This window comes from Pongo abelii, chromosome 11, assembly GCF_028885655.2.
Source record: "Pongo abelii isolate AG06213 chromosome 11, NHGRI_mPonAbe1-v2.0_pri, whole genome shotgun sequence".
NCBI classification, from domain to species: Eukaryota; Metazoa; Chordata; class Mammalia; order Primates; family Hominidae; genus Pongo; species Pongo abelii.
The window spans coordinates 30212485-30240437 of record NC_071996.2 but is presented as its reverse complement, the minus strand read 5'-3'; the positions used below and the strand labels follow the sequence as shown (position 1 = coordinate 30240437).

Sequence of the window (27953 nt, the reverse complement as noted above, 5' to 3'; positions counted from 1 at the left end):
AATCCAGCATATAAACAGAACCAAAGACAAAAACCATATGATTATCTCAATAGATGCAGAAAAGGCCTTTGACAAAATTCAACAACACTTCATGCTAAAACTCTCAATAAACTAGGTATTGATGGGACGTATCTCAAAATAATAAGAGCTATCTATGACAAACCCACAGTCAATATCATACTGAATGGGCAAAAACTGGAAGCATTCCCTTTGAAAACTGGCACAAGACGGGGATGCCCTCTCTCATCACTCCTATTCAACATAGTGTTGGAAGTTCTGGTCAGGGCAATCAGGCAGGAGAAGGAAATAAAGTGTATTCAATTAGGAAAAGAAGAAGTCAAATTGTCCCTGTTTGCAGATGACATGATTGTGTATTTAGAAAACCCCCTTGTCTCAGCCCAAAATCTCCTTAAGCTGATAGATTCAGCAAAGTCTCAGGATACAAAATCAATGTGCAAAAATCACAAGCATTCTTATACACTAATAACAGACAAACAGAGAGCCAAATCATGAGTGAACTCCCATTCACAATTGCTTCAAAGAGAATAAAATATCTAGGAATCCAACTTACAAGGGACATGAAGGACCTCTTCAAGGAGAACTACAAACCACTGCTCAAGGAAATAAAAGAGGATACAAAGAAATGGAAGAACATTCCATGCTTATGGGTAGGAAGAAGAATCAATATCATGAAAATTGCCATGCTGCCCAAGGTAATTTATAGATTCAATGCCATCCCCATCAAGCTACCAATGACTTTCTTCACAGAATTGGATAAAACTACTTTAAAGTTCATATGGAACCAAAAAAGAGCCCACATTGCCAAGTCAAACCTAAGCCAAAAGAACAAAGCTGGAGGCATCATGCTACCTGACTTCAAACTATACTACAAGGCTACAGTAACCAAAACAGCATGGTACTGGTACCAAAACAGAGATATAGATCAATGGAACAGAACAGAGCCCTCAGAAATAATGCCGCATATCTACAACCATCTGATCTTTGACAAACCTGAAAAAAACAAGAAATGGGGAAATGATTCCCTATTTAATAAATGGTGCTGGGAAAACTGGCTAGCCATATGTAGAAAGCTGAAACTGGATCCCTTCCTTATACCTTATACAAAAATTAATTTGAGATGGATTAAAGATGTAAATGTTAGACCTAAAACCATAAAATCCCTAGAAGAAAACCTAGGCAATATCATTCAGGACACAGGCATGGGCAAGGACTTCATGTCTAACACACCAAAAGCAATGGGAACAAAAGCCAAAATTGACAAATGGGATCTCATTAAACTAAAGAGCTTCTGCATAGCAAAAGAAACTACCATCAGAGTGAGCAGGCAACCTGCAGAATGGGAGAGAATTTTTGCAATCTACTCATCTGACAAAGGGCTAATATCTAGAATTTACAATGAACTCAAACAAATTCACAAGAAAAAAACAACCCCATCAAAAAGTGGGCAAAGGATATGAACAGACACTTCTCAAAAGAAGACATTTATGCAGCCAAAAGACATATGAAAAAATCCTCATCATCACTGGCCATCAGAGAAATGCAAATCAAAACCACAATGAGATCCCATCTCACACCAGTTAGAATGGCAATCATTCAAAAGTCAGGAAACAACAGGTGCTGGAGAGGATGTGGAGAAATAGGAACACTTTTACACTGTTGGTGGGACTGTAAACTAGTTCAACCATTGTGGAAGTCAGCGTGGCCATTCCTCAGGGATCTAGAACTAGAAATACCATTTGACCCAACCATCCCATTACTGGGTACATACCCCAAAGGATGATAAATCATGCTGCTATAAAGACACATGCACACGTATGTTTATTGCAGCACTATTCACAATAGCAAAAACTTGGAACCAAGCCAAATGTCCAACAATGATAGACTGGATTAAGAAAATGTGGCACATATACACCATGGAATACTATGCAGCCATAAAAAATGATGAGTTCATGTCCTTTGTAGGGACATGGATGAAGCTGGAAACCATCATTCTCAGTAAACTATCACAAGAACAGTAAACCAAACACTGCATGTTCTCACTCATAGGTGGGAACTGAACAATGAGAACACATGGACACAGGAAGGGGAACATCACACACTGGGACCTGTTGTGCGGTGGTGGGGAGGGGGGAGGAATAGCATTAGGAGATATACCTAATGGTAAATGACGAGTTAACGGGTGCAGCACACCAACATGGCACATGTATATATATTTAACTAACCTGCACGTTGTGCACATGTACCCTAAAACTTAAAATATAATTAAAAAAATATGCAAGAACGTATTTCATCCCCTCCCTCTTCTGACTTGCTTTGGACCGAAGGAAAGAGGCGTGGCAAAAATCTGGTCTAGGTGTCTTAGCTGGCTCTGAAGGAACCACCCTCTGTGTGTGGTGTGACAATGACTGCCAGCACTGGTGGGAACCCAGACCCAAGCCACTTAACACCTCTGAAGGAACTGGTGCCTTGGAGGTCATCCTAAGCTCTTGCCTGAGAGCCTGCAGGGCGAGAATGAGCTTTTCCATTTCATTTTCAATTGCTTTGACAGCTTATACTTATCCTCCTCAACTTACTTGCTTTTTGTTTCTACACTGTCAAAAGGGTGTCTCCAAGCAACATTTGAGATGCAGTTCTTCACCTTTTGTGAGTTTTGATTAAAGGGAAGGAGGAGCTCTTAGTAGGGCAGCAAATTCCTAATTGTTCCCTGCCAGTTCACTCACTGGCCCTTCTGGGACCTCAGCTTCAGCCTGTGCTAGCCTCAAAGGAGTCCCACACTGAGCCGCAGACCCTCCGCTCCCCATTCCTGCACTGCTGTGGCTGAAGAACTCTTTCTTCCCATGGCTAGGTCCTGCTCACCCTAGAGGGCCCTCCCGGACCACACTACCTAAACCAGTCTCCTCACATGGCAAAGTTTGGAATTGTTACTACTTATTTGTTGTGACTTGTTGCTAGCTTGCCATCCGTCTCTCCCACCACAGCGTATGCTCCTTAAGGAGGGGGAGGTCTGCGTTACAACCTGGCATCTGCCCAGGGGTACAGTAGGAGCTGGAACACTGGAAAAGATGAGATTTTGAAATGCCTATGGGTTGTGGCTTCTAGAAGTTAAATCACAAAAAAGGAAAGATGTAGAAGACAAGGGAAAGATGAGGAAGGAAGAAAGAAAAGTCTTAAAATAAGAACAAAATTATGAGCAATGAAAGACTACATTTTTTATTCTGCAGACCAAACACCAGGATACAACCTACCTTTAACTCTGCTGTATTTTCAGCAGTCTCTAAACTCACTGAAACCACATGGATTTAGGTTAGGGAGAAGGAATTCCTTAAAATAAAGCTGCTGAGACCCTAGCAAGGGACCAAATGAAGTCTTTTTGGAAAATCTCTTAAGGGCAGGCACTTTTCTTTCTGGAACAATGAAGAGTAACTGCCCAAATGCAGGAAGGAGAAACAGGGAAAACCGAAATTCAGTTGAGTGTTGGGTGTTAGGAGGTGCCAGACCTGGTGCTGGATGTTTCAAATTTCTCATCTGACGCAATGGAACCCACCAATGAGGAAACTGAGGCTGGGAGGGATTAGGTCATTGCCGAAGTACACAGCTGGTAAGTGGTAAATATAGGATTCGAATCCAAGCCTGTGACACTTCAAAGTTCTCTCTTCCCACACGGCTTCTTGAGGTCCCTCCCCACCCTAAGACTGGCAGGAGAGAAGATTCTATATCTGAATCCACAACAAATGCTGTTTCCAAGTGGCCCTTGATATGGACTGATGGAGTCATTTTGTGAGTTTAATGTGCTAAGTGTTAGGAAAACTAAAATGATATGATGTCTTAAAACATTTAATTAGACCTCAAGATGGGCCACAGAAAAACGCAATCTTCAGCTACCTAGACGCCACACTTCACTGCCAGATCACACTCTGTCTTGTTATTTCCCTTCACAGACCAGAGGAAAACCAAAAAACTGCTGTTTTTTGGTGGCTACTTTTGAGGTGAACATATATCTCACGTTAGCCTTAACATGCTGCCCAGCCTTCCTCTTACCTCCTTGAACTCTTTCACAGTCTTAAAGTATAGCCTCTGCTTTTCTAACAGCTCCAAGTACTGGTCGTTCAACTGGTCTCTTCTCATTTTGTTCTCTTGCTTTTTCTTTTCCATCTGTTGAAACATGGTGGGAAATGGTGATGAAAAGACATGTTCTGCCCAAGGGCTACTGGCAACGTCCAAAAGACAACAGTTGTTAACAGTTTCATGATTTCCTTCCAGTAAAGGAAGCTTCAATATATAATTTTTGAGGTTGGTTAATTTATTTGCATGATATTACATGGAGGCTCTACAATTTATTCAGCAATTTTTCTATCACTGAGTATTAACTGTTTCCATTTTTTTTTCTCACTACAATTTCACAAGGGACAGGTTGGTGATTCTCAACTGGGAGCTATTTTGCCCCCCCATTCCCCACTCGGCAGTGTCTGGAGACAGTTTTGATTGTCACAACTGTGAGAAGTGGGTGCTATTGGTATCACTGGGTAGAGGCCAGCAATGCTGCTAAACATCCTACATTGCACAGGACACCCCCACAGCAAAGAATTATCTGGCCCGAAATGTTAACTGTGCTGAGGTTGAGAAACCCTGATTTAAAAAACTGTGCTCATATAATAAAACTGTGTATCCTCTTTTGATTTAATGTAAGTATTTCCATGTCATTATAAATTTTCTACAAATTATCATTTTAAAAACAATACAATATTCCTGCTGATTGCTAACTTACCCATCTTTCTGCTGGTAGACAATTTAGGATATTTTCAGGATTTTGATCTCATAAATAGACGCTAGGCTTTGATTTAAAGAGACTTTTCTAAGGTATCCAAAAGCTTATTCATTCAAAAATATTGACTTAGAACCTACTGAGTAGCTACATGTAGTGGTGAACATGGCAAAGTCACTGCTCCCACAGAGCATACATTCTAGAGATTCACATTAAGCAAGCACCCTGACAAACAGACACACAAAATATTCGCAACACTGATCAGTCCTGTGAGGAAAATGACACGGGGGGAGGTGATGGAGAGGAGGGTGGGTGCATGGCCTCCTCAGCCTGGAAGCTCAGAGAGGCTCTCTGAGGACACTACAGCAGGGCTGGCAATGCTATGTGCTATATGTCTGGAAGGTAAACCCAGAGCATCAGCCAGGAAATGAGGGCAGAAAGAGTTACAGTACAGACCGGGTGCCTGACTCATGGCCGGTGCTCAAAAGCTTGTTGAATCAAATTCTGAGAGATGCTTTGCTGTGGCTTTGCTGATGCCTGCCCATGATTTCTGTGTTACACTTTGGAAGGGATCTGGTAAACAAGCTACAGGTAAATTGGCTGCATTTTATTCAGTAGTTCCCTCCACACTATAGGCCTCTGTTGACTACACAGGACAAATGCAACTTGGTGTCCCCAAGGCCTACCCCAATGCTGTTCAGAGAAAGACCCATCACATATGGGCACTGATTTGCCTAGTCAAATCCTGACCTTGCATTCAGTTCCTGAGTCCCAAGACCCTGTGCCCTGCTCTTTCCACAGGTCTGCATACGGATGCCTGGTGCACACCCATGCTAGGTCTCCAGTTTGGTGCCCTCCCTTGTGCCTAGGTCTCCCAGAGTGGGCAGTCCCCTCTGGAGTCCTTGGCTGGTGTCCTACCACACTTGGAGCCCTGGTTCAGCAGCAAGTCCTGATCCCTGTCGATGGAACCCCTAATGCTGCCTGCATGGGTCTCTGACACCCACTCATGATCCTGTCACAGTGACACACCAGCCCACCACAGCTCCCACTACTGTTCCTTCGTGGGCGCCAACTCTCAAAGCAGCAGACACCTTTTCTGCTGCACTGGCTAGGACCTCACAGCTAAGTCCCTCTCTCTTATTAGGACAGCCAGCAGCTCTATCTCAGGCCTTTCCTCTCTGCTCTGTACTTTAGCAAAACACTTCACCGTGACTGATTATGTCCTAGTAAGGTAGCAATGCACTTGAATTATGAATTTATCCAGGATCCACTGTGGGAGTTAGTGTGGCAACCTAGAAATAGTATGAGCTTGAGGCCAGAAAGGCTGGGTTCAAATCCTAGTTCTGCCACTCACTGTGTATCCTCGGACAGCTAATTTAACTTTTTTGAATGCTACGTCCTTTAGCTAAAATAAGAATATCACCTAGATCACCAGTTTTGTTACAAGAAGCTTGTGACATGAAATGTTAAGTGAATGATCCATCATCTGGTCCATAGTAACTGCTCAATAAAGACCATTTTTCTTCTCAACATTTCACATCCTAGAATGCCAACTCACTCTGAGAAGCAGGAGTTGACTCTTTGATCTAAGATTCATTTTCACACTCTTCTCAGTGTCCCCTTACCCAAACGTACCATTGTTATTCCCTACTTATCACCTCTTCACACCCTAGGTCTGTGAAGTGTTTGTGCCAAGCACTTGCTCACAGTATTCCCGAGATCCAGAGACCTTACCTCCTCTCAGTGAGGTCAAAATGCTGACTGATATGTGACCTCTTCTTTACTCAGAAACCCTTAGACAGGGCATAAACACCTATTCAGTCATTGTTACCTAATGCTGGTCTACTATGTAACACTCTGAACCTGCTGGTTCTGAGAAACCTGTGCTTGAGAGAATGCAGACTCCTCTGCCACATCTATGAGAGCAGGACCCATTAAGGCACTGTTACAGGGAAAGCTACTTTTTTTTTTTAAACAAACACAATAAAACACATCCATCCGAGTGACTGCTGTTCCATTCAGAGTGTCAATCAACATTCAACATTCAAAGCGTATCTGGAACCCTTTTTGAGAACTGCTCTTTGACTCCGTTGAAAGAATTCACTCATTCAACAAATAGTCCTTGAGGGCCTAACCATGGGTTAGCTGCTACATCAGCCACCGGGGATGCAGACCAGAGAAAGAGAGCCCACTCTGCCCTGGGTGCCATTGACCCATTTGGCACCCACCATGGAGGGGAGAGACAGATACAGCAGCGCCTCTCCACACTGGTCAGCACTGAGGGGCCAAGAGCATGAAGCCTTGGGGAGAGTGAAGAGAGTGGAGGGGTGAGGCCCATTTCTTCCCCTGCTCTGGCTCATAGTCAGCAACAGGAATTCATGGGGTTTTTTCCTTTGGCCTCCGCTTCCTGTTTACACTGCTCTCTGTAAACAGGAAGCAGAAGTCAAAGGAAAAAAACCCATGAATTCCTGTTGTTCTTGACTATGAACCAGAGCAGCTTCCTGCGGAGCAATGGCAGGGTGGAAGCATCTAACACACTGACACCTGGGTTGTCACAGGCTTTTGGTCAGCCAGGTTCTCTGCCCTCCACCTACTCACACCCCAGGTCACTAAGAGGGGACTGCATTCTCTCTGCAAGACAGCCTATCCTGGCTTGGGTGAGTGTGCATATATAGGCAAGCACTGACTTACGTCGTTCTCATTTTTATGGCTGAATAGTCTGAGAAATTGTGCTTGTTACTAGTGATACTTTTTTTCTCCTCCTTTGACATCGTTTTATTGAAGTCATTCACAGAGAGATTAATGATATTTTTCTACAGGGAAAGGGATATGGAGCACTTCTGCCCTTAGCTCATCTCTTGTGAGATGAGATTACAAACAACTTGAATGTTTGTCTTCTGTAACAGGGTTTTTTATGATGACAGGACCTATGGACAATTCTTTCTTTCTCATGTGTTTACATTCTGGCATCACTCACTGGGGCCCTTTGCCCCAAGATCATAAGAGGAGAAACCCAACGTCCCCAGAAGATTTGACTGCCATGTCGGAGAACCACTCTGGTGTGATATATTTTTGAAACAGGACCATAAGCAAGAGATATTTGGAAGTACTAGTTAGGATTCATCTGAGAATGGTGGTAGGAAACTACAGCTGTCTCTGTAGGAAAATCACATGCTGCACCCTGACTGAGTGGGGCCTCTCTGTTCTCTTCAGACTTCTGAGACTCAATTTCCTCTCAATTTGGCAGAACTCAGTTCAGCAATGATTTCTCTTTTTTAGAGGGGGTTCCTGAAAACTAAAATGCTCTCAAGATCCTAAGATTCCTAAGGAATGAATCTCTTGTGGCAGAATGTCAGGTACCACAGATCCACCAAGGAAGTGAATCTAGTCAAGAGTGGAAGCCTGCTGGTGAAAGGTGGTCTCCTCATCTGTAAAATGGGTGTGATACTGTTCACTTCAGAGGTCTTTTAGGAATGTCAGCACAATGCTTGGTACACAATAGGTGTTCAATACCTGGGAGCTACTGCTAACAGCAACTTTTGAACCCCTGGGTGTAGGCAGCTCATGAGACAGGCCCTGCCCACTACAGAATAAGAAGCATGGTGGGAATACCTCTGTAGAAGTGTGTCTTTTCAGGATTGAGGGTACACTCCTCAACTGCCAGAAGAGGCCTGTTCTTCCCAGGACCTTCCCTGTCACCACTATAAAACCTGCGCTGCATTACAGAAAAGAAGCCATCTGACCTTCATTCTACTTTGCTTAATTCCTTCCACGATCTGTTCCATCTGACGTAAAAACTGGTCCCGGGCAGCAGGGGAGGCCATGGCTCTGAAAGAAAAACCAGCAGAGTTATGACCGGCACACAGGACTCTGAGGCAGGGGGAAATGCCAAGCAGTCAGCTCTGTATCCAGATTATGCCTCTCGGGAGAGGCAATCAGGTCTTTGTAACGCACAGTGGAGCCACGGGGGCCCCTGGGATCCCAGGCAATTAAGGATGCTAAACCTCTGAGAAGGCATGGAAATTAGCCTGGTCTTATAATTGCATATTAAGCTTTTTTGTCATACTTTCCCTGTAACTTTCATAACTAATATGTATTTTCTTAAAGTAAAATGTGACTAAAATTAACAAAAACATTATTTATTTGAAATACGGCATGTACTGCTTAAGTAATGAATTTCATTTGGTTTACAAAATTTGAGGATTGGCAGATACTTGAAATTGGTAGACATATTCTGAGATTTCCTAAAACCAGGGGAAGCTGCGGGCTTTTTTTTTTTTTTTTTTTTTAAGAAAAGAAGCTTAAAATCTAGAACCTGTAACTCAATAAGATGTCAGTCTCAATGTGTCCCCTGTCACCTGCCAGAGGACAGCAGAGATTTGGGCCAGAGAGAAGGGAAGCATGCTCTCCAAGGAGCAAGTCCGGGGGCTGCTGGATGGTGGGTGGGCAAATGGACATGCTTGAGGGCTGCTTGATTTGGGAACAGGTGGGCCCTGACATCTAGTTTTTAGAGAACCATGTACACGTTAACCAAAAAAAACTACCATGAGATTTAAAAAAATCTAAAAAATTACATCAATTCCATTATGTAAATTTTAAAGCATCTCTATGTGTTCATTAACAAATATTAATTTGATAATATACAGAGAGATTTTAGTAGGTAGGCACAGTCAAATTATTTGAAAGTTAACTTTTTTCATCAGCTCTTCCTTCACTCTACTATCATTATAGTTTTGCAGGTACTCAAGGAGAGTGTAAACAAGATACTTAGCAGAAGGGCTAAAAGAGTAAGAATCACATACCCAGCGTTAAGTCTTGTATGTGCCTTTGTCAAGCATGTTATAGCAATATGAGGTGGGCTGAATTCAAAGTGCAGGCTAGCAGGGTATTAGTGGGAAGGAGGACTGACAGTACTTACTGTGAGAAGTTCTCATGAATTGAGTTCAGCAGACTAATCTGGGGAAGTAAAAAAACAAACGAAATTATAAGACAGGCAAAAAGATTTCCATACTACTGCAACTGCTGCAAGCTTACCTGTCTCCACATACTGCTTCTGCAAGGAACACATGCCTTGTTTATGAAGATTAAAGTAACATATGAAAAAAAAAAAATGAGCCACGTTCTGTCTCACAGTTTTCCTCAGGGAATCCACCTTTTCTCACAGAAAATTCCCTCTTCCTACAGGGCATTCCCACAGGAATGTAGGGAGAGGGTGCTTTGAAGGGAACTGGATCCCAGCTGAGAGGACACTAAGCTAACACTAGGGCTCTCTAGAGAAGCTGCCACCACAGCCCTTTCTATCTTGCCAAACACTGCACCTTATTTTCAAGGATAACAGCTTATGGGAGTCAGACAGTGTGGAGAGTGAGAGTCGTTTACACCCTATTCCTTCCCACAGAATCTTCTCGCCAATGCAGTAAGCTAAGCGCTGGGTGGCTGAGCGCCTCCAAGGGATGCACTGTTCAAGGCCCCGTGGACACTGCCTTAGCCCCGCAGCAAATCCTCTTATCTGCCCCAATGATACAGTCCTGGGAAGGGCTCTGAGACAGGAGTAAGGAAACCCGGGTCATCTTTCTGGCCATAAAACTACTCAACTTGGGGGCTCAGAACTAAGTAATTACCACATGTGAACTTTAGGTTCACAGTCTGCAATGTAGAATATTTCTTGTCCTTACTACTCCACAGGAAGGTTTTAAACTATCACAGGCATAAATCCATTTAAAATAAAATACCAAATTCATTCAAATGTAACATTCTAACTGGTAACATGGCTTGGAATTAGAAAGCCCAGCTCCCCTACTCTGCCTGGCAATATTCCTAGTTTTTAAACAGTGGAACAACTTTAAACACTGCTGATGAAGGAAGGTCAATCGGGTTTAAGGCCTTTGGGAAGGGGCTGGCCTATCCCTAAGTCAGGGTTGGCAAATCTTTCCTTTGCCAGGTAGGAGGGCCCCAAGGCCAGGATGTGGGACAGAGCTATTCCTCAGGTCTGATGCAAATCCCATGAAATGCATTAATCTATTCAAACATTTATCAAATGTCTGTTATATGCCTACCACTGTGTAAGGCCCCGGATACAGAAAAAAATAAAACAGCTTCCAAAGGAGCGCCCTCTAGGATGACAGAGATCTACCTGGTTTGTCTGACAGCAGGCAGTAAAGGTGACAGTAATTACAGATGCCTCAATTTGGGTTCAGGTAAAAGATACATTTGTAATATTATCCTTATTAAAGTGGTAATTAGTGTAGGCTACAAGGTGATAAAATGAAAACACATTCTATCAACCTCAAGGTGAGGGGGAGGTAGGAACAAGTATGTACTGAGAATCCACCATGTGTAACGAACTTTACATTTTCTCATTCTGTCCTCATTATAATCATCATCAGTGCAATTAGGTGTTATCCCCATTTTACAGGTGAGAAAAAAGAGGCCACACTAAAACCCAAATAAACCCAAATCTGACTGATGCCAAAGCCCGTGTTCTCTTCAGGACACTATGCTGCCATGGTGAAGACCAGGAATGTTCTCTTTTTTAAATTAAGACATATCTGCATACTGTGCTCCAACCATTTGTCATCAACTTGGGAAAGCCCTGAGCCATTAATTTAACCTGAGTTTTTAAGTGTTAGAAAGACGAAGGGAGTGACAGTGACCCTTTCACCCCTGCTTTGAATTTTACAAACCTTTTAGTTCACGTCTTTGTTGGCCACTGATGATTAAACAGGTATTTTCTCCCTGTAAACTATAACAAGCCCACCACCCCCATTTCATTCAGCTGGTTCCTCCCTTCCTTTAAAACTCAAACTAGTCTCACCAACTCCAGAGCTTCCATTGTGTTCCTTTTAACAATGGCATTTCCCCCACAGCACTCTAGAATGGCTGTCCACCAGTCTCACTTCACAGCAGACAGTCTGGGTTCCCAAGGAATCTTGCACTTTCTGACTGGGTATGCCAGCACTTAACATATAAAATAGGCACTCTTTCTGCTAATGCTGAACATACCTGTCCCAAACATCAAGTTCATTTGACTTCCGGGAGTCAACTGCACTGTTAGCTGCTTAGCCATTTTCTTTTTATAAATGTTCTTACCTCTTTTTCCAAATAAACCTTTTTATCATCCAGGGTATTATATAAAGTGAAGAACTGCTTGGTTTCTTTGTGCACTGCTGAAACTGTAAAGGTAAAGAAATCAGCACACGAATAAGAACAGGTATCAGAACACCCCACCCTACCTGCCCCTCTCCTCCATGAATGCACTGCCAGGACAGCTTTGTCAGGCCTGGGAGCTCACTCTGCAGAAACCCCACAGCATGCAAACTGAATCGCCTGGGAAGCTTTTAACAAGTCTCAGGACCAATGAAAGGAGAATGTTGAAGGTGGGACCCGGGTGGTGACAGTGAGTACCCAAAGTTGAGAATTACTCCCATAAATGAACCAGCCACCCTTACCTCATCCAGCCAAAGAACTGGGTGGGGGTTGTAGATATTTGATAATAATACATTGATACACGTATTTTGATGTAACTGCTTGAAAATGTCCTTAGTGTAAACATGTCTTTATCAGATGATTTTAACCTGTGTGAAATTTGTTCTGTGAAATAAATAGATGCAGGTATTATTATTGCTAGAAGCTTTGAAACAAGCAGGAATAGAAAAGTAAAGGGAAAGATTTAACTTAAAGCAGAAACTACTTTCTGCTGAAAACTGTCACTGCTGATCCCTGCCTCTGATCATTTGAGTCCAGTGTGAGGACTGGATGAAATCCCAGCCTAGTGGGGCCGGGCACGTGAAGGAAGCGTGATCTGAACTCCTCCAATAGAGCCAGTGCTCTACCAGGAAGGATGCTGGAGAGGCCAAGGCCTCAACGCAAAATCTTAGGTGGATTTTGAAATACCAAGTGGGAATTGTAGGATAATGGCACTCTGGACTCAGGTACCAGCTCACAGGCCAAGACGCAGATGTGCAAGAGGGGTGAAGCTGGGTGAAGTGGGCCAAGACAATGCAGGACTTAGTATAGTGTATTTAGGATTCTAAAGATTACCCAAGAAGTTGCAGGGAGCCTAAGTATTACAGCTTTTAGAGTAAAATGATCAAATATATATTGAAAAAGATCTGATTAGACTCTGGGCAGCAAAGGAAGGTGGCTACAGCAGCAGTCCAGAAGAAATAGACTTGAAAATTACTAAGACACAGAATTGGCGAGCAGCTTGAGTCAGAGAAGAAAGAGGGGTCCAGTTTGCCTAAGAGGAATATGGGGTAGGAGGGCTGAATTCAATTTTGTACCTGTTGAGTTTGAGGTATCATGGGGACATACAAGAGTAGGAGCCTGGAGAAGAGGTGATCAGTTCTTGCCTGGGGTGGGGTGCCTAGAATAGGTTTATAGGATCTGAGTTAGGTACTGAAGAATTTAGCCTGATAGAAGAAAAGGGATCCAGGCACCAGGAACAGGAGGAGTCAAGGCTAAGACGTCAAAGCCCATGGTTTGCTCAGAGGTAGTGTGTGGACTGGCAAGGCCAGAGTGGGGGTTCAGATCAGGAAAGCGGCCTCCAGGCAGGCCGCTCAGACTGAGGAGGAACCCAGGCATGGTAAAGAAAGAAGCTCTATTCAGTAAGGCCTGAGGAGTTCTTGAAGATTTGTTAGTAGAGAGAGAAGTGACAGAATCAGATGTGTGGCTAGGGGACTTGGAGGCACTGCAGCTAATGGTCATTTAGCTGAGATATGAAGCAAGAGCAGATGTGGCAGGAGTGTTAGGAAGAGAAAGGCAATGGCAGCCTTGAGGGCCATTCTGAGCCTCATGAGACATGATCTCTTATTCAGGCTGAGGGGGTCATGGTCCTGGGTTACTGGGTGAATATGATGCTGTTAAGGGTTAAGGACCACATCAGCAAGAAAGTCTGTAGAGAAGAACAATGAATGAGGACTGATCTCTAGACACCAGGGCCATGATGTTCCCTGTGAAATTGGAAAGTGGTGCGGGAGCTCAGGGGAAGGCTGTGTGGCTGCTTTGAAGCTTTAGTCTAAGAGCTCAACTGGTTCAACCATCTGTCCACGGAGAGGGCAGTGAGAGCACCACAGTGCTGCTCCCAGGACTGCCAAGTGGGCCTGCTGATGAAACGGAGCTTTCTGGTGGTGGCCTTTGTGGACTGCGCTCTGGTACATGCTCCCCCATGCTAAAGTGGAACAGACCCCTCGCCTTTCCCTTCCCAGCCTCGAGAGCTTGTCTGTGGTCAATGCACCTACTCTGGCGGTAGAGTTCAATAAATCTCTTCTGATACTGTATTAGCTCGGCACGGCTAGGGACTTCATCAATCTTGCGGTGCAAAATTGCTATTTCTCGATTTCTTCGAGCCTAAATGCAAAAAGGAGGCAGAGACAGTACTATTTGGTAAAAGGCCTTACATGTTCTCTAGGGAGTCAAAATATTGCCTGCACCCTGACCTGAGCCCAACCATGTGCCCTACAATGCAGGCACAAACTCCTGCCATCGGCTTAAAGGTCCCCATCTCAGATTTGGATTGACTTTCCCACTTTCCTAGGTGTGGGAGGAGGCGTGACTGTGAACTGAATCACAGAAGGCACCAAATGAATGGACCAGGAGGGAAGATACTGAATGGGAAGGGCTTCTATGGACAGAGCCTGCAGCTAGCCCACCAGGCCCCCAAGGAGTCTAGAGTAGCCAGCTCCACCCTGCCAGGCGGGGATAGGCAACAACAGGAATGCTTCAGATGATGGGAAGCTATGCCACCTTGCTGCCTCCACATACATCCCAAATTCCTCATCCTGGTTAAAAAGCTCCTACAACCTACTCCTCAAATACTTTCTAGCATTTTCTCCCTTCCACGGACTCAGGAAACTGCCCTACTGACCGGGTCTGGGAGGCATGGCACTGCTGTGTGGTGTGGCATGGTGCAGGGGCAGCTGCAGGGGAAGCAAGCCGCTCACTTGTGCATGGCTCTCACTGAACACGTGTAGACTCCACACCAAGCAGGCTCTGAGTGCTGTCTTTCTTCTGTGCCTGCACCCGTCTGTCCACCACATCCTCCCACTCTCCTGCCTGTTTCGCCTGCAGCAGCAGATGTGAATCTCTAATTCACTGGGGAAATAGCAGCCTCCTGGTGGGAAACCCACATTCAGCTCTGGTGACCTAATCCAAAACTGGGTCTCTGCAGCTCTAGGGAGAGGGAGGGATGTATTTCTCCCTTAGGCCAAGGCTATGCTACCCATGGGTGCTCAGGCTCTGACTCCTGGTTTTCTTTCAGGAGTCTTAAGATACAACTCTTCAGTCTTTTACTGCATCTGTAACTTTTCACTGGCTACTGACCCTTCTCATCAGCATTTAAATACATTCATGTCCTCACTCCTTAAAAAGCCCTTCTTTAATCGCCGTCACCTTTCAGCTACCAGCCTCTCTTTTCCCTTTTACAGGGAAGAGAAATGTACTGAGAGCCAAGCACATGGGAGCCTCTGTCCACACCAGTCCCTCTTCAACCCACTGCGACTGGGCTCTCCCCAGTGCCCCACTGAACTGCTTTTGCCAAAGTCACTGCACACCTTCTCAGGGACACACCTAATGGACAATTCTCAGCTCCTAGCCTTCTTGATTTCTAGTGGCACTTCCCCTCCTCTCAGCTGAGCTCTCTGCTCGGCTCCCACAAGCCTCATGCACTTGTTTTCCCTTCTGGCTGCTCAGGCGCATCCTCACTGGGAGATCCCTCCTTTGGCTCTGTCTATCCTCACACGTGCTCACCAGGGTGTAGTCTCAGGGCCTCTTCCACATTCCACAGCCCCAGTCCTCATCAACACTGCAGACACCCAAATCTCCAGCCCATACTATTCTGGAGTCAGGGCTGACAACCAAGCACTCCTTGGACATTTCAATGTGGTTGAGTATCCCAACTTTGAAAAGCCCCAAACAGATCTCATTAACACTCCTATTTATACTCCTCCTCTCGCCCTTAACCCTAGTCCATTCTTTCTCTTTTATGCTTCTTCTCTATGAATAACACAAATGTTATTCACCCTTGTGTCAGAAATTCCAGCATCATCCTTGACTCCTCTTTTTATCTCAATTGATACTAAGTTCCATCAGCTACAGCCTGCAATCTGTCCCATCAGTTCATTTCCATGCATTCTATAGCCACTGCCTAACTCAGGCCCTTGCCCTCAGAAAGCCACTGGCTTTACTGAAGCTTTCCCCTAGCCAGTCTGAAGCTGCCCTTAGAAAGCAATTTGCATATAATCTCCCTTGAACTTTGATGTATATATAGACATGTCTTGGTTCTCAAATAGCCAGCATGTCCAGGAGATGGGTCATCCTATTTATTAGTTCTGGGACCTGATCCAATGCTGAATACATATAAAGCACTCAGTCAAAACGTTTCCAAATATGCAGCTGTACTGTCCCGATTTTATTTAGTTCTGTGCCTCTTTAAAGATCAGTAGTCTGTAACACGGACAAATTTGACTCACTCTAATTTAACCCTCTCAGCTCAGCAAAGTAGGTGCCAGAGAGAGGGGAAAGGGGCTCTCACTGGCCTCTGCTGCCCTTTGGCCATTCCTACCAGAGCCCAGCCTTTCCCTCCCAGAGAACAGAAGGTTGGCTTGAACCAAAGTGCGACACAAGGAATTTTTGGCTTTTGAATTTCCATGAACCGGATCCCAGCAATGTAGTGGATTTTAAATGTAATTTTGACTCTGCATGAATTAAATTTTAGAGTTAATTTTGAAATCTATCTCCCCCATATTTGATGTCACTCTCACAAACCACCGGTTATCCAAACAAACAAAGAAACAACCAGCTGAAATGGCATTCAATTTCAGAGGAACAGTACTAGAGCACAATTCTTGTTTAGTACTTGATGAGTACTGGGGAACTGGAATCCAGACTCTGGCACCTACCAGCTGCTTGACTCTGGGGAAGTACTCACCTTATTTGAGCCAATTTCTTCATAAAGAAAATGGGATGTAATATCCACTCTCCACCTGGGTAAGGATTAACTCAAAGGAGTGGTTGTGAAAGTAATATACCAATGTGAGATGTTAATACCAACATCTTAAATCACTGAGTTACACTCCAGATAGAAAGAAGACTGGTGAACAGCAGCCTCATTACTTATTTTCTCTAGTTCTTAGATATTGAGACTTTCTAGTTATGTCATAGGACATTTATACCTAGTTAGAAGCATTTATGCATATTTTTGTCCTTCTTTTACTCACCTGTAGTAAACGTATCTTGTAAAGTTTCTCTTTCTCCGTATTATACCGTCTGTCTAGGTCTTCCTAAAAATTGGAAAAGGCTGTAATTATCTGGGAATAGAAAACTTTCACTCTTTAATGGAGTCTTTGAAAGTTGAATATGTTTTTATCATATCTCCCCCATCCTAAGGCCTTAAATTTCTCTTCTTAAATGCCCAAGTTTACTGTCTCGGTCCTGTCTCATATGAGACCCTTGATACCCTCTCATATCACGTTATAACAACTCTTCCTTCTGGGACCCAGGGCAAATCCAGTATTCTTAAGTGAAGTAACCTCCAAATGTATATGCCCTTCCCCTGCAAAAACCTACGATGATGTAGAGACAAATCATTAGTTAAAGAATGTGTTGTACTATGTCTGTGTTTGGAGATGATGCTAGTTTTCTGTTTCTACTTAGAGCTGTGTTATCCAATGTGATAGCCACTAGCCACAGTGGACAGTGCGAAACAGAACATTTCCATCACTGCAAAAATTTCTTTTGGACAGCGTTGATATAGAAAATAGAAACTAGTCCCTCATTGAACCCAGCAAGGTAAGAGACATGGCTGGATGGTTTGTCGCCTCAGAGAAAGTTACAAAAGGGGTCAAAGGAGCCCCTCCTTCCTCAGCATAGGGAATATAAACACACACCCCCACCCAACCCACCCAACGGGCTCAGCTGCAGGCAAAATTCAACAGACTTCACTGTAAGAGTGCTGAAGCTCATTCTCCTGGGAGATTATGAGGGTACAAAGGGAAGACGAACCCTTAAAGAAGGCAGATGCTTACAGTTTTCCTGCTTTTCCTTTCCTCCATTTCCTTTCCTATCTCTTTCTTCTGGAGGGTTTTGGAATGCGGGGAACATTGGTTTAACTCAGAAGAGGGTGGCAAACTACAGCCTGTGAGCTAAATCCTACAACCTTTGGGCCAAATATGCCTTGTGGCCCATTTTTGTAAATAAAGTTTTATTGGAACACAGCCATGTCCATTCATTTACAGATCAACTATGGTCACTACAGCAGAGATGGCTCACAAAGCCAAAAAGAGTTACTATGTGTCCCTTTACAGAAACAGTTTGCTGAGTCTGGTATATAATAGAACAGGGAGAGAAGGTTTTCCTCTCTGTACCACCCCACCCCACCCCTCAGAGCCCGAGTGGTGACCAGCATATGCGGCCAACGCAGGCCTCTCCCCTTCCCAGCTGAGATGCCAGCATGAAAACAACATGCTTGTACACAGGACTGGAAGAAAACCCATCAGAAGGGTGACCTTCAGGGCCATTCCTGGTGAGACCCTGCCTCCATCTGAGGCCCAGCTGTATCAAACAGGACAATGCCCTGGAAAGCCTAGATGCGGAGTTGGCTGTAGAGCACATTAAAGGAGGCATGAGAAGCCATCACAGGAGAGTGGAAAGCTGGCCGCCTGCCCTCAGGAGACAATGCCAATCCTGAGCAGGCAGGTACTTACGTCATGAGTCATTGCAGAGGTCAAGGTACCAGGCGGCTCTCCACTGGAGACGGTCTGAAACAATGAAAACATAATAAACACCTCTCCTGAGCATTTGGGAATAGGACAGAAGCCAAGGATCTAGATGTAGGAAGGGGCCAGGCAGGAGCATAAGGGTGCAGCTGAGAAATGTGTTGATGTCCCCAGAGCATGTCTGAAGAGAGCAGAAAGGGAACTGCCCTTAGATGAGCCCCAGATTTTAAATTCTTCTTAGGTGTCTGTCAGTTACACACTAACACAGTAAACCGTACAGCTCTTTTTGAATTTAAGAATTTCACTAACAAGATGTGCTGAAAAGAGAAATGAGATCTTGAGAGTCTAATTTGTGCAAACTCAGAGGCTCAAAACTCAAACTGATGATTTGAGCTTTAAGGGTTTAAAGTTTTAGAAACAACAGGAGAGGTGGACTGTGCGACGATGAGCCTGGGATACCACTACCTCCTAGGCTCTCCTATTCTCCCATGCCAGTCCCCTCACAGATGTGAAGAGTTGTATGGCTCGGGTGAAATAATGCAACCACTCAGGAGAGCGAAAACGGCCCTGCAAGATCTTCGTCTCCCCGCTGGGCATGGCAGTGTCCTGTACAGCCATGGGCACAGTCCAGTGCAGAGTTCTATGCCAGGCAGCAGGGCATGCGGTCTGGTGCTGGGTGGCTGGACACTCTTGTCCTCCCTAAGCCTCAAGTTCCCTGTTTCTTACAATTTAAGGTTTAATGAAAATTCATGCTAGCTCCTTGGAAGATCAAGTCCTCTGTTCAGAGAACCAGCTGTCCAGGTGTGTTCCCTAAACCCAGACTGCTCCTGCAAGCCTAGGGTTCTTCTGTTAAATCCAACACTGCTCTCTCCTTCTTCATGTTTGTGGCTGCCTTTTGGGAGTGGGGCATTATCCCTGAGCAGGAAAGGAGGAAGGTGAAATGAGTAAACTGGCAGAAAATTTAAGGAACGGGTGAGCAGGAAATAGAGCTCAGACTTTTCCCAGAAACATCTCCCTAAACAGACGGAGGCCAGAATTGTGTAATCTGGTAATTCGTGTCTGGGTTGCTGCCTTGCACACTCTCTGCTGCCTTCTACTCCCAGAGGAAAGAGAGAAGAGATGGATGCAAATCTAAGAAGGTCACAGAAGGAAAACAGTTGAGGAATGTCTATTTACAGGACAAGTTAGCACCAGCGGTCTGCTCTTTGGTCCTCTAGAACTATCTTTTTCCCGTAATAGCACCTGAGAGTCTCAAGGACTAATTCAGAGCCTTTACCTTTTCATCTCCACATGGTGCTCTCTCAGCTTTCAGGTTTTCAATTTCTTGCTGTAGCCGTGTCATCTCCTCCTTTAAAAGTGACATGAACGTTTACAAAATTCAGACAAGCTAGTAATTAGATGCAATTATTCAACTATTTGGTCCACAAGTCTTATTTTCACATTTCATGAGTTTATTCTGGGACGACAAGCTAATGAGGTAGCTGCCCTGATCTCCAATTATCAGCCTGGGAAAGTTCTTTTCAGGAGGCTACAGGCAGCTATTCCTCCATCAAAAGAGGTCTTTCTTTCTGAAGGGCTGGTGAGGTATACAGTAATCACTGGGCATTGAAATGAACAAGTGATCTAGAGCCTAGTTCCAACTAGTCTTGTCTGTTTCCTCTCTCCAGCAGGCCTCAACCTTATTCAGCTGTCCATCTTCCAGCCTGGAGCTCTGCCTCATCAAGTACCTCCTCCACTTGCTGTCCTCCCTGGCCCTTAAGTAAGATCTAGCTTTTTGGTGGCTCCTGTGCTGAAGTGCCTTTTCCTCCCCTGGAGCTCACACGGAATTTGCCAGGCCTCATTTCCTATCTCACACTAGAGTCGCCAGAACATGCATCACCCCCACGATTAGACTACAAGTTTCCAGAAGGTGGCAGCCAGGACTTATACATAGGACACAGACATCCCAGGTTTTCAGGACAGCCCTGGTTTTGTATGATGTTACTGTTTTCACAAAGGCCGTCTGTCAACAAAATATATTTTTGCAAAAACTTCATAAGACTTTTCTTTCAAATACCAAAGTTAGGTGACATTGTTTGTTTTGGGGTTTGGCACAAAGTTACTAACCATGGTGCTCTATTCGGCTTATACAACTGACAAATAACTGCTGGATGAATCTGCTTTTTTTTTTTTTTTTTGAGACGGAGTCTCGCTCTGTCACCCAGGCTGGAGTGCAGTGGCGCGATCTCGGCTCACTGCAAGCTCTGCCTCCCAGCTTCACACCATTCTCCTGCCTCAGCCTCCCAAGTAGCTGGGACTACAGGCGCCTGCTACCACGCCCGGCTACTTTTTCGTATTTTTAGTAGAGACAGGATTTCACAGTGTTAGCCAGGATGGTCTCGATCTCTTGACCTCGTGATCCGCCTGCCTTGGCTTCCCAAAGTGCTGGGATTACAGGCATGAGCCACCGCGCCCGGCCGAATCTGCTTTTTAAACTGCACTGGATAGGATGCCACAACAGGACAACGGAGTTAAACCAAAAGATTCGGTAAGAGTCCCGGTTTATTTGCTGACATCAAACAACACTTACTCGACAATGTGCTTTAAATTCCTGTTCTTGACTTTTCAGATTTTCATTCATGGCTACAAGTGCTCTCAGGTTCTGTAGGATACTGAAGAGAAAAGACCAAAAAATGACATACGAAAATGAAAAATGACATACGGCAGGCCATTATGATTTTATGAATCACAGCTAAAAGCAGGTCTGCAGCTAAAAAAGGACTCTCTTTTTAATTTCCTTTCTCAGCTCTAAGAGTGTCTCACGGATTCTGCACAAATGATAATGACTTCCATTTAACTGACATTATTATTCATTTATAAACCCAAGACCATCATGACGGATCCAAGAAAACATTACAGGTTCCACAATTAAAATGTCAACTATAGAAACATCAATGAGTTTCAATAGTACCAGGTATATTTAGTGATACCAATGATTCAACTGTATTCGGGGCATATACAGTATTGAAAACTACGTTTAAAATCCATTTTGAAAAGGAAACAAGTTGCTTAAGGTCATTAAAAGCACTAATTTGACAACAAAAATATCAAATATCTGACAGTGCTTTGCTCCATTTCATGAAACAAAGGTTTCTAATTATAGAGTCAAGTTACCTGTGGGTACTTTTTGCTAAAAATGTTCATCAAACAAGCTCTGCTCATTCTGTGCCTGCAACTTTTTGATTTCATAGTCTCATTCAAGTAAGCACCTCCCGGGAGACTTTACCACCCAAATAGTCTGAAGCTAAAAAGGTCAAATGTTAAGTGCTTTCTCTCCTCTAATGCTCTAATGACAATTTATTCTACATGAAAGAACAAACAACTACAGCAGTTGTGTCTTGACAGACAAGACTGCACGTTTTCTACCAAGGAGGCAAGAGCTGTTTAAAAACTTGTAACAACAGTGAACTCTAGGGAGGAGAATTGGGTGGCTGGGGACAGGAGTGGGAGGAAGATTTTTCACCATATGCCCTTTCTGTACTATGAAGGTATGACCATTTTGAAACATAGACAAACAAAAAACTATGCTGCTTTTGCACACAAGGGGTATTGGGAGAAAGGTGACTAACCCAGGGCAGCCCAAGCACATCTCAGCATGAGAGAGAGTCACCACTTTCTGGATGAACAGTAAAATGATCTGATCTGCAGGCGCCAGACCAATAGCCTTTGGCTGCTTTGTTCTGTGTTTAAACAAATTAAGCCAACAAGTATCAGCAAAGTCACTTTCATCACAGCAAAAATAAGCGCATGCTGAAACCTCTTACCTTGGATCAGCTTTGGATTCTATCTTCTCGAGGGCTGCTTGCTCTTTGTCCAGTTTCTCACTGTAAGTCTTCAGCTGCAAGAGAGAATGAAGACCTGGTTCCTGGGGCCTTGGTAGCAGAGGTGAACAACTTCACCTTCTTTTTGTGAGGCAGATAATGACATTTTTTAAAGAAGAAATTTAAACTCGGATTTTAATGCGTAAAGTAGGTAATTACATCATACAACAGAATACTAAGCCAATATTTTAAAAAAGAATAAAGTAGCTCTTTTACAATGATCTCTAGTATCTACTGTTCGGTGAAGAAAATACCGACTGTTTCTCCAAACCTACACCCTTTGTACTTTTTGAATTTTGTACCATGTGAATGTGTTACTTATTCAAAAATTTAAAAAAAAAAAAAGTTTTAAAAAAGTTCCAAGAGTTCTAGTTGAAAATAGTAGACTAAGCACAACTTGCAGCCACCCCTTCTTGCCCTAAGACCCCCAAACATCCAGACTATTACATTAGAACACAAGAGTTTAACCTCACAGGCCAAAAAAGATGGTTAACAGACAGGAATGGCCTCAGGAGGAAGCTGTGTGGAGTTAGCAGACGTAGGAAGGACTGGTATGCAGTGTTGGGGACCTGCATTAGGAATAGCCACACAGGCTAGGCAATGAAACCTGACTCTCTTAAACACAAGAGCTGGTGCTTAAGTCTCAGAGGCAGGGCAGGGTCCCACATAGTTGGTGATACCCAGCAGAAATGGGGAGTTCCCCGACCCAGAACATCAGTTACTACCGGCTGATCCCAGCAAACAGTAGGTAGATCCCTTCCAGAATAAACACAGGAAGTGGGCTGCATAAAATGGATGGATCCGCAGAGGTGGTAACCCGAAATTTTAAAATTAAAGATGAACACATAACCAAGGATCATCAAAGAGCTGAAGACAGACATAACCTTAAAAAAGATGTATAAATTCAACAAGTCAATTCTGATCTTAATAGTTATAGAGCAAGCAAAACTAGATACAATTAATGTGCTTAGACATAAAAGAATACTGCATAAAAACAATCAGCCTCACACACAGGAAATTAGAGTTGTGACTGCTGAAGTTACAAAGCGGAGGGGCCAGCCAATCTCCTGGCCTTTCTGAAGCAGTCATGCAGCCTCCCCCACAGGTGTCAGGCACCACTGCTGTCTGCGACCTTCCATGCCCAGCTCTACTTTTCCCAGATTTACTGGAAAGACACAAGTCCTCTCTGCTTTTCAGTGCCACTAGGTTATCCTGGAAGGGCAGGTTTTGAAGAAGAGGTAAAATCCGGGAAGCCTGGAGTGAAAGGGTTCAGAGGGCTCATTCTGCTCACTCCTAACCTTGATAGGTAAGGAGAACCAGGCCCAGAGGTGAAAAACATTAATTACGCACACGGTGACCAAATCAAGCTTCTTCAGAAGTTGTTCAGTACTAGGTTTTATACAGCTTCCCATTTTTCTAGATGGGAATTAGTCTGATTTTCTTATTAGACAGTAAGCTCCCAGAGAGGGCTCTGATGCCAGGCTGCCTGTATTTGAATCCTGACACCCCGCTGCATGGCCTTTGGCAAGTTATTTAGCCTCTCTGCCTTAGCTTTCCCATCTGCAAAAAGGAATGATGACTGCAGGAATGATATGCCCAGAACAATGTTGGCTGCTGTTTTCATTTGAGGATAGTCTTATTACTGACTTAAATCACACCTTCCACCTTTCTATAACATGAAAAGGGCTCAACAAATACTTGATTTAGTATTTAGTATAAAAAGCCCCTTTATAAGTCACTGATAGTTTATATCCTAAGGCATATAAATGTCTTAGAAAACTGATATCAAGATATTTTGCCTTTAATCTCTTCCAGATTGTTATACAAAGACAGATCCACGAATTGGCAAACTTCATGCCAGGGGCTCTGCAGCATTAAAAGTAACATCACAGAGGGCTCCCAACCCCCAGAGCTTGCCATCTAATCCATAAGGAACGCAGTCACAGAGCAATGTAAAGGAACCTAATCTGTCCAAAGGCAAAGCAGGCGTCTTTATGAACAATGAGAAAAAAATTATTCTCATTGCCATTCATGTGTCTGCCCTTTTGAAACATTCTGACAATAACTGAAGAGGTTAGTCCAGACCAGAACTGAAAAGATTTGTCAGTTTACATCAAGGTGGCAAATTAAGTGCTACATATTGCTACAGAATAAGAATTTTAAATTGGTAAATGTCATGTGAATTCTAGAAAAGTAGGGATACTGGGTTGGTTTCAGAGACGTCTTTGAAGATCTTAGCTTCCAAATCGTCCAGGAAGTATGAGGTAGGGACCTTGCAGCGAGGTCCTTCCATAGTACAGCTATAGTCCAAGCACCAAAATCACAAGGAAGACAGCTTTTCAAGTCTGGATGAGGATAGTTCTCTGCGGAAACCAAGGGACAGAAATATCTACACACTGCTCATGACAGAGGTGGCAGCAGAGGTGTCTGTTCAGCAATCACAAGTGGGAAGTGAGCAGTGACAATGCTGATGTGAAGTAGCACATTTGCAACCTGGACTACAGACTGAATCGCAGGGTTCAAATGCACTCCCCGCCCTCCTTCTCCTCCTGCAGCCCTTCCCTCATTCTGCCTAGGAAATAACTGGAAATTCTGAACAATTATATCACTCTGAGGTTCTCTCATCTTTCAAAAGACATCTCACTCTCAAGGAATTCAGGATCTTAGAGCTACTATATAAGCTGCTGTTTGAGGGGCAGGAGCTATTTACTGTGAGTAACATTGTGAGTTCTTCTCTGTGCCCCACCCAGCCTATCAGGCTCACCTTCCCAGGAAGCCTTTCTTGACCCTCACAGTCCACAGAGACCTCTCCCGCCAAGACTGCTAAGGGACTAGAATGTGGCAGTGTGGGCAAACTGATGACATGGGTCACACACTACCATGTAACTGTCCTATGTCCTCAAACTGACTGCAGCCTCTGAGAACAGGATCATGTCTCCCACACACGTCATTCCATTAATGGTTCAGGTCAAAAACAATTCTTGACAAGGGCCCATGGAAGAAGGAGAATCTATCTGCTCACCTCTGTCAGCGTTTTCTTGGCTTCATTATATCTGGCTTGTAGGCTGGTGTGACTTGCTCGCAGCTGTAAATGAAAGATAAAAGACATATGCTCTCATTTGATCCTTATGACAACACAGATATGAATTTCACAGATGAGAAAATGAAAGCTCAGAAAGATTTAAACTGAGCAAATGTGAATCAGAAAGATTTAAACTGAGCAAATTTTAAAAAGGTTGCCAACAACAAATGAAGAAAAAAACCTCATATTTAATTAGCACCAAGGACATGTCAGCTGATGTACTAGGAATTTTGCATAAATGATATCACTGAATCTTTATATTCAGTGAAAAAAGACACTTTTCTTATTTTACAGATGAGGAAATAAAGACTCAGAGCGGTCAAGTTATTTGACTAAAGTCCCACAGCTGATAACTGATGAGGCCCAGATCCAAATTCAAGTCCCTCTGACTTTTCAGTGGGGCTACAATCAATGCAGTTAACCCACTTGCCTGTTTGCAGAATACAAACAGCATTTCAGCACTTGAGATTCTAGCATAAGACTGGTTGGCAAATGATGACACATAGAAGATAGGATTCAGGACTTCAACACTAAGAGAATGAAAATAAATTATTTTTACTGTTCCAACTTACATAACTGTAAACTCACATCTTGAAAAAGTCAATTCCCTTTCTTTTGCTAAAACAGTATATCCTTGTGTCTATCAACTTTTAGAAATTCGAAAACATTCCTTTAAATGCTCAAAAGGATTGTGTATTTTCACTTTTAAGAAGGATACAAGGCAGAAAACCACCTTCAAACTTGTTATTAACTGGGTTCAAGTTAACCACGAGAAATTTTAACCTATATCTCAATGGTTATTTAAAAGTAACATGTCCCATCCTTGGGCCTGTAAGCAGCTTATTAAGAGTTATGTCACCTTCAGAAATCATTACTCCAATCTAGTTACTAGTCTTCATGACTGATAAATAGTTATAATTCCAACAAGGCCTATCAAGAAGCCAACTCAAGCCGAGAGCAATGTGATAAAGGAGAGAGAAGCAGACGGGTTCTGGTGCCTCCCTTTTCAAAGAGAGCCATCTGTGCAATGACAACTTTTATTAACCTGTTTGTGTAACTGGGAGATAAGGGTACTTTGGGAAAAAGTTTAGTTTTCTCTTTAAATCCCAGTGTTTTAACTGTTGATGTTTGCTATGGTCTGAATGTTAGTGTCTGCCCCAAATTTGTATCTTAGAACCTAATACCCAATATGACAGTTTCAAGAGGTGGGGTCTTTGGGAAGTGAGGGCTCCAGCCTTGTGAATGAGATGAGTGCCCTTATAAATGAGATGAGTGCCCTTATAAAAGAGGCTCAGTCTGGGCAACAAAGTGAGACTCTGCTGTCTCAAAAAAAAAAAAAAATTAGCCAGGCACAGTGGTGTTCCTGTGGTCCCGACTATGTGGGAGGCTGCGGCAGAAGGATTGCTTCATCCCAGGAGGTTGAGGCTGCAGTGAGTTATGATCATGCCACTGGACTCTAGCATGGATGATGCAGTGAGACCCTGTCTCAAAAAAATGAAAATAAAAGAGGCTTGAGTGGGCTCCCTCGCCTCCTTCCACCATGTGAGGAAGCAGCAACAAGGTATCATCTATGGACATCACACACCAGATCTGTTGGTGCCTCGATCTTGGACTTCCCAACCTTCAGAACTGTAAGCAACAAATTACCACGTCTAAGGTATTTTGATAGAGCAGCCCAAATGGACTAAGACAAGGTTCTAGGAAAGGTCCCCGGGATCTTCCCACCTGCTTCACCCACCTTCTTGTGTAGCCTCTCACCCCTGCACCCACCTACTCATCTGACATTTACCCAATGCTCTGCTCAAATGAGGTGTATGGGAGAAAGAAAAGAACATGACATTGTAACTGTGGGATTAAAATATGAGAAGAGATGGGGCAGAGCCAGGCCCAAGGAAAGAGAGTCAGCTCCCTCACCAGGGGGTTCAGGAAACCTTCACCAACAAAGACTTACCCCAGATGGATCTTGGCAGGGAAGTAAGAGCTTTCTAAGAAGAAAAGGCTCATCTCTTTTCTTTTCTTTAATTAACTAACAAGAGCTCTCTTTAATTCTTCATCTGACCATCTTTTCTTAAATAGGAAGTGTCCCAGTAGCTTAGCTTAGTTTTTATCTTGCTGGAGTCCTCCAGGATTCTCTTACCTCTATTTTCTTCTTCATCATTAACCCCTATGCTTACCCTAAAAATTCAGCTGCTGGTTAACACCACCTCTCTGGATTTCTCTTTCTTTCATCACTCTCAGGTTTCCTCTTAGCTACCTACCACCTGCACTCCATTCTATTCCTTTGCATATTCCCTCATTGGACCATGATATGATTTGGCTGAGTCCCCACCCAATCTCATCTTGAATTGTGGTTCCCACAATCCCCACGTGTCGTGGGAGGGATCAGGTGGAGGTCATTGGATGATGGGGGTGGTTTACCCCATGGTGTTCTCGTGATAGTGAGTTCTCATGAGAACTGATGGTTTTATAAGCATCTGGCATTTCCCCTGCTTGTACTTCTCCTTCCAGCCATCATG

General features: G+C 43.8%; 1 protein-coding gene and 1 long non-coding RNA gene across 4 annotated transcripts in view; both read right to left on the bottom strand.

The window, feature by feature from the left end:
* CCDC93 (coiled-coil domain containing 93) overlaps positions 1-27953 on the bottom strand; it is a 94848-nt gene that overhangs the window by 6931 nt on the left and 59964 nt on the right. For all 3 annotated transcript variants that reach the window (XM_024243506.3, XM_024243508.3, XM_054549267.2), the window contains 11 exons: positions 25378-25440; positions 22299-22372; positions 21065-21146; positions 19772-19843; positions 18484-18537; positions 16999-17061; positions 14023-14131; positions 11873-11955; positions 9702-9739; positions 8527-8611; positions 4060-4173 (listed from right to left, as the gene is read on the bottom strand). In XM_024243506.3, the coding sequence (XP_024099274.3) occupies positions 4060-4173; positions 8527-8611; positions 9702-9739; positions 11873-11955; positions 14023-14131; positions 16999-17061; positions 18484-18537; positions 19772-19843; positions 21065-21146; positions 22299-22372; positions 25378-25440 (837 nt within the window). The remainder of the gene's footprint in view (positions 1-4059; positions 4174-8526; positions 8612-9701; positions 9740-11872; positions 11956-14022; positions 14132-16998; positions 17062-18483; positions 18538-19771; positions 19844-21064; positions 21147-22298; positions 22373-25377; positions 25441-27953) is intronic.
* Positions 22680-25371, bottom strand: LOC129057963 (uncharacterized). The gene is made up of 2 exons (XR_008522737.1): positions 24559-25371; positions 22680-23239 (listed from the first exon to the last, which is right to left on the bottom strand). It is a non-coding gene; the product is annotated as an uncharacterized LOC129057963 (long non-coding RNA).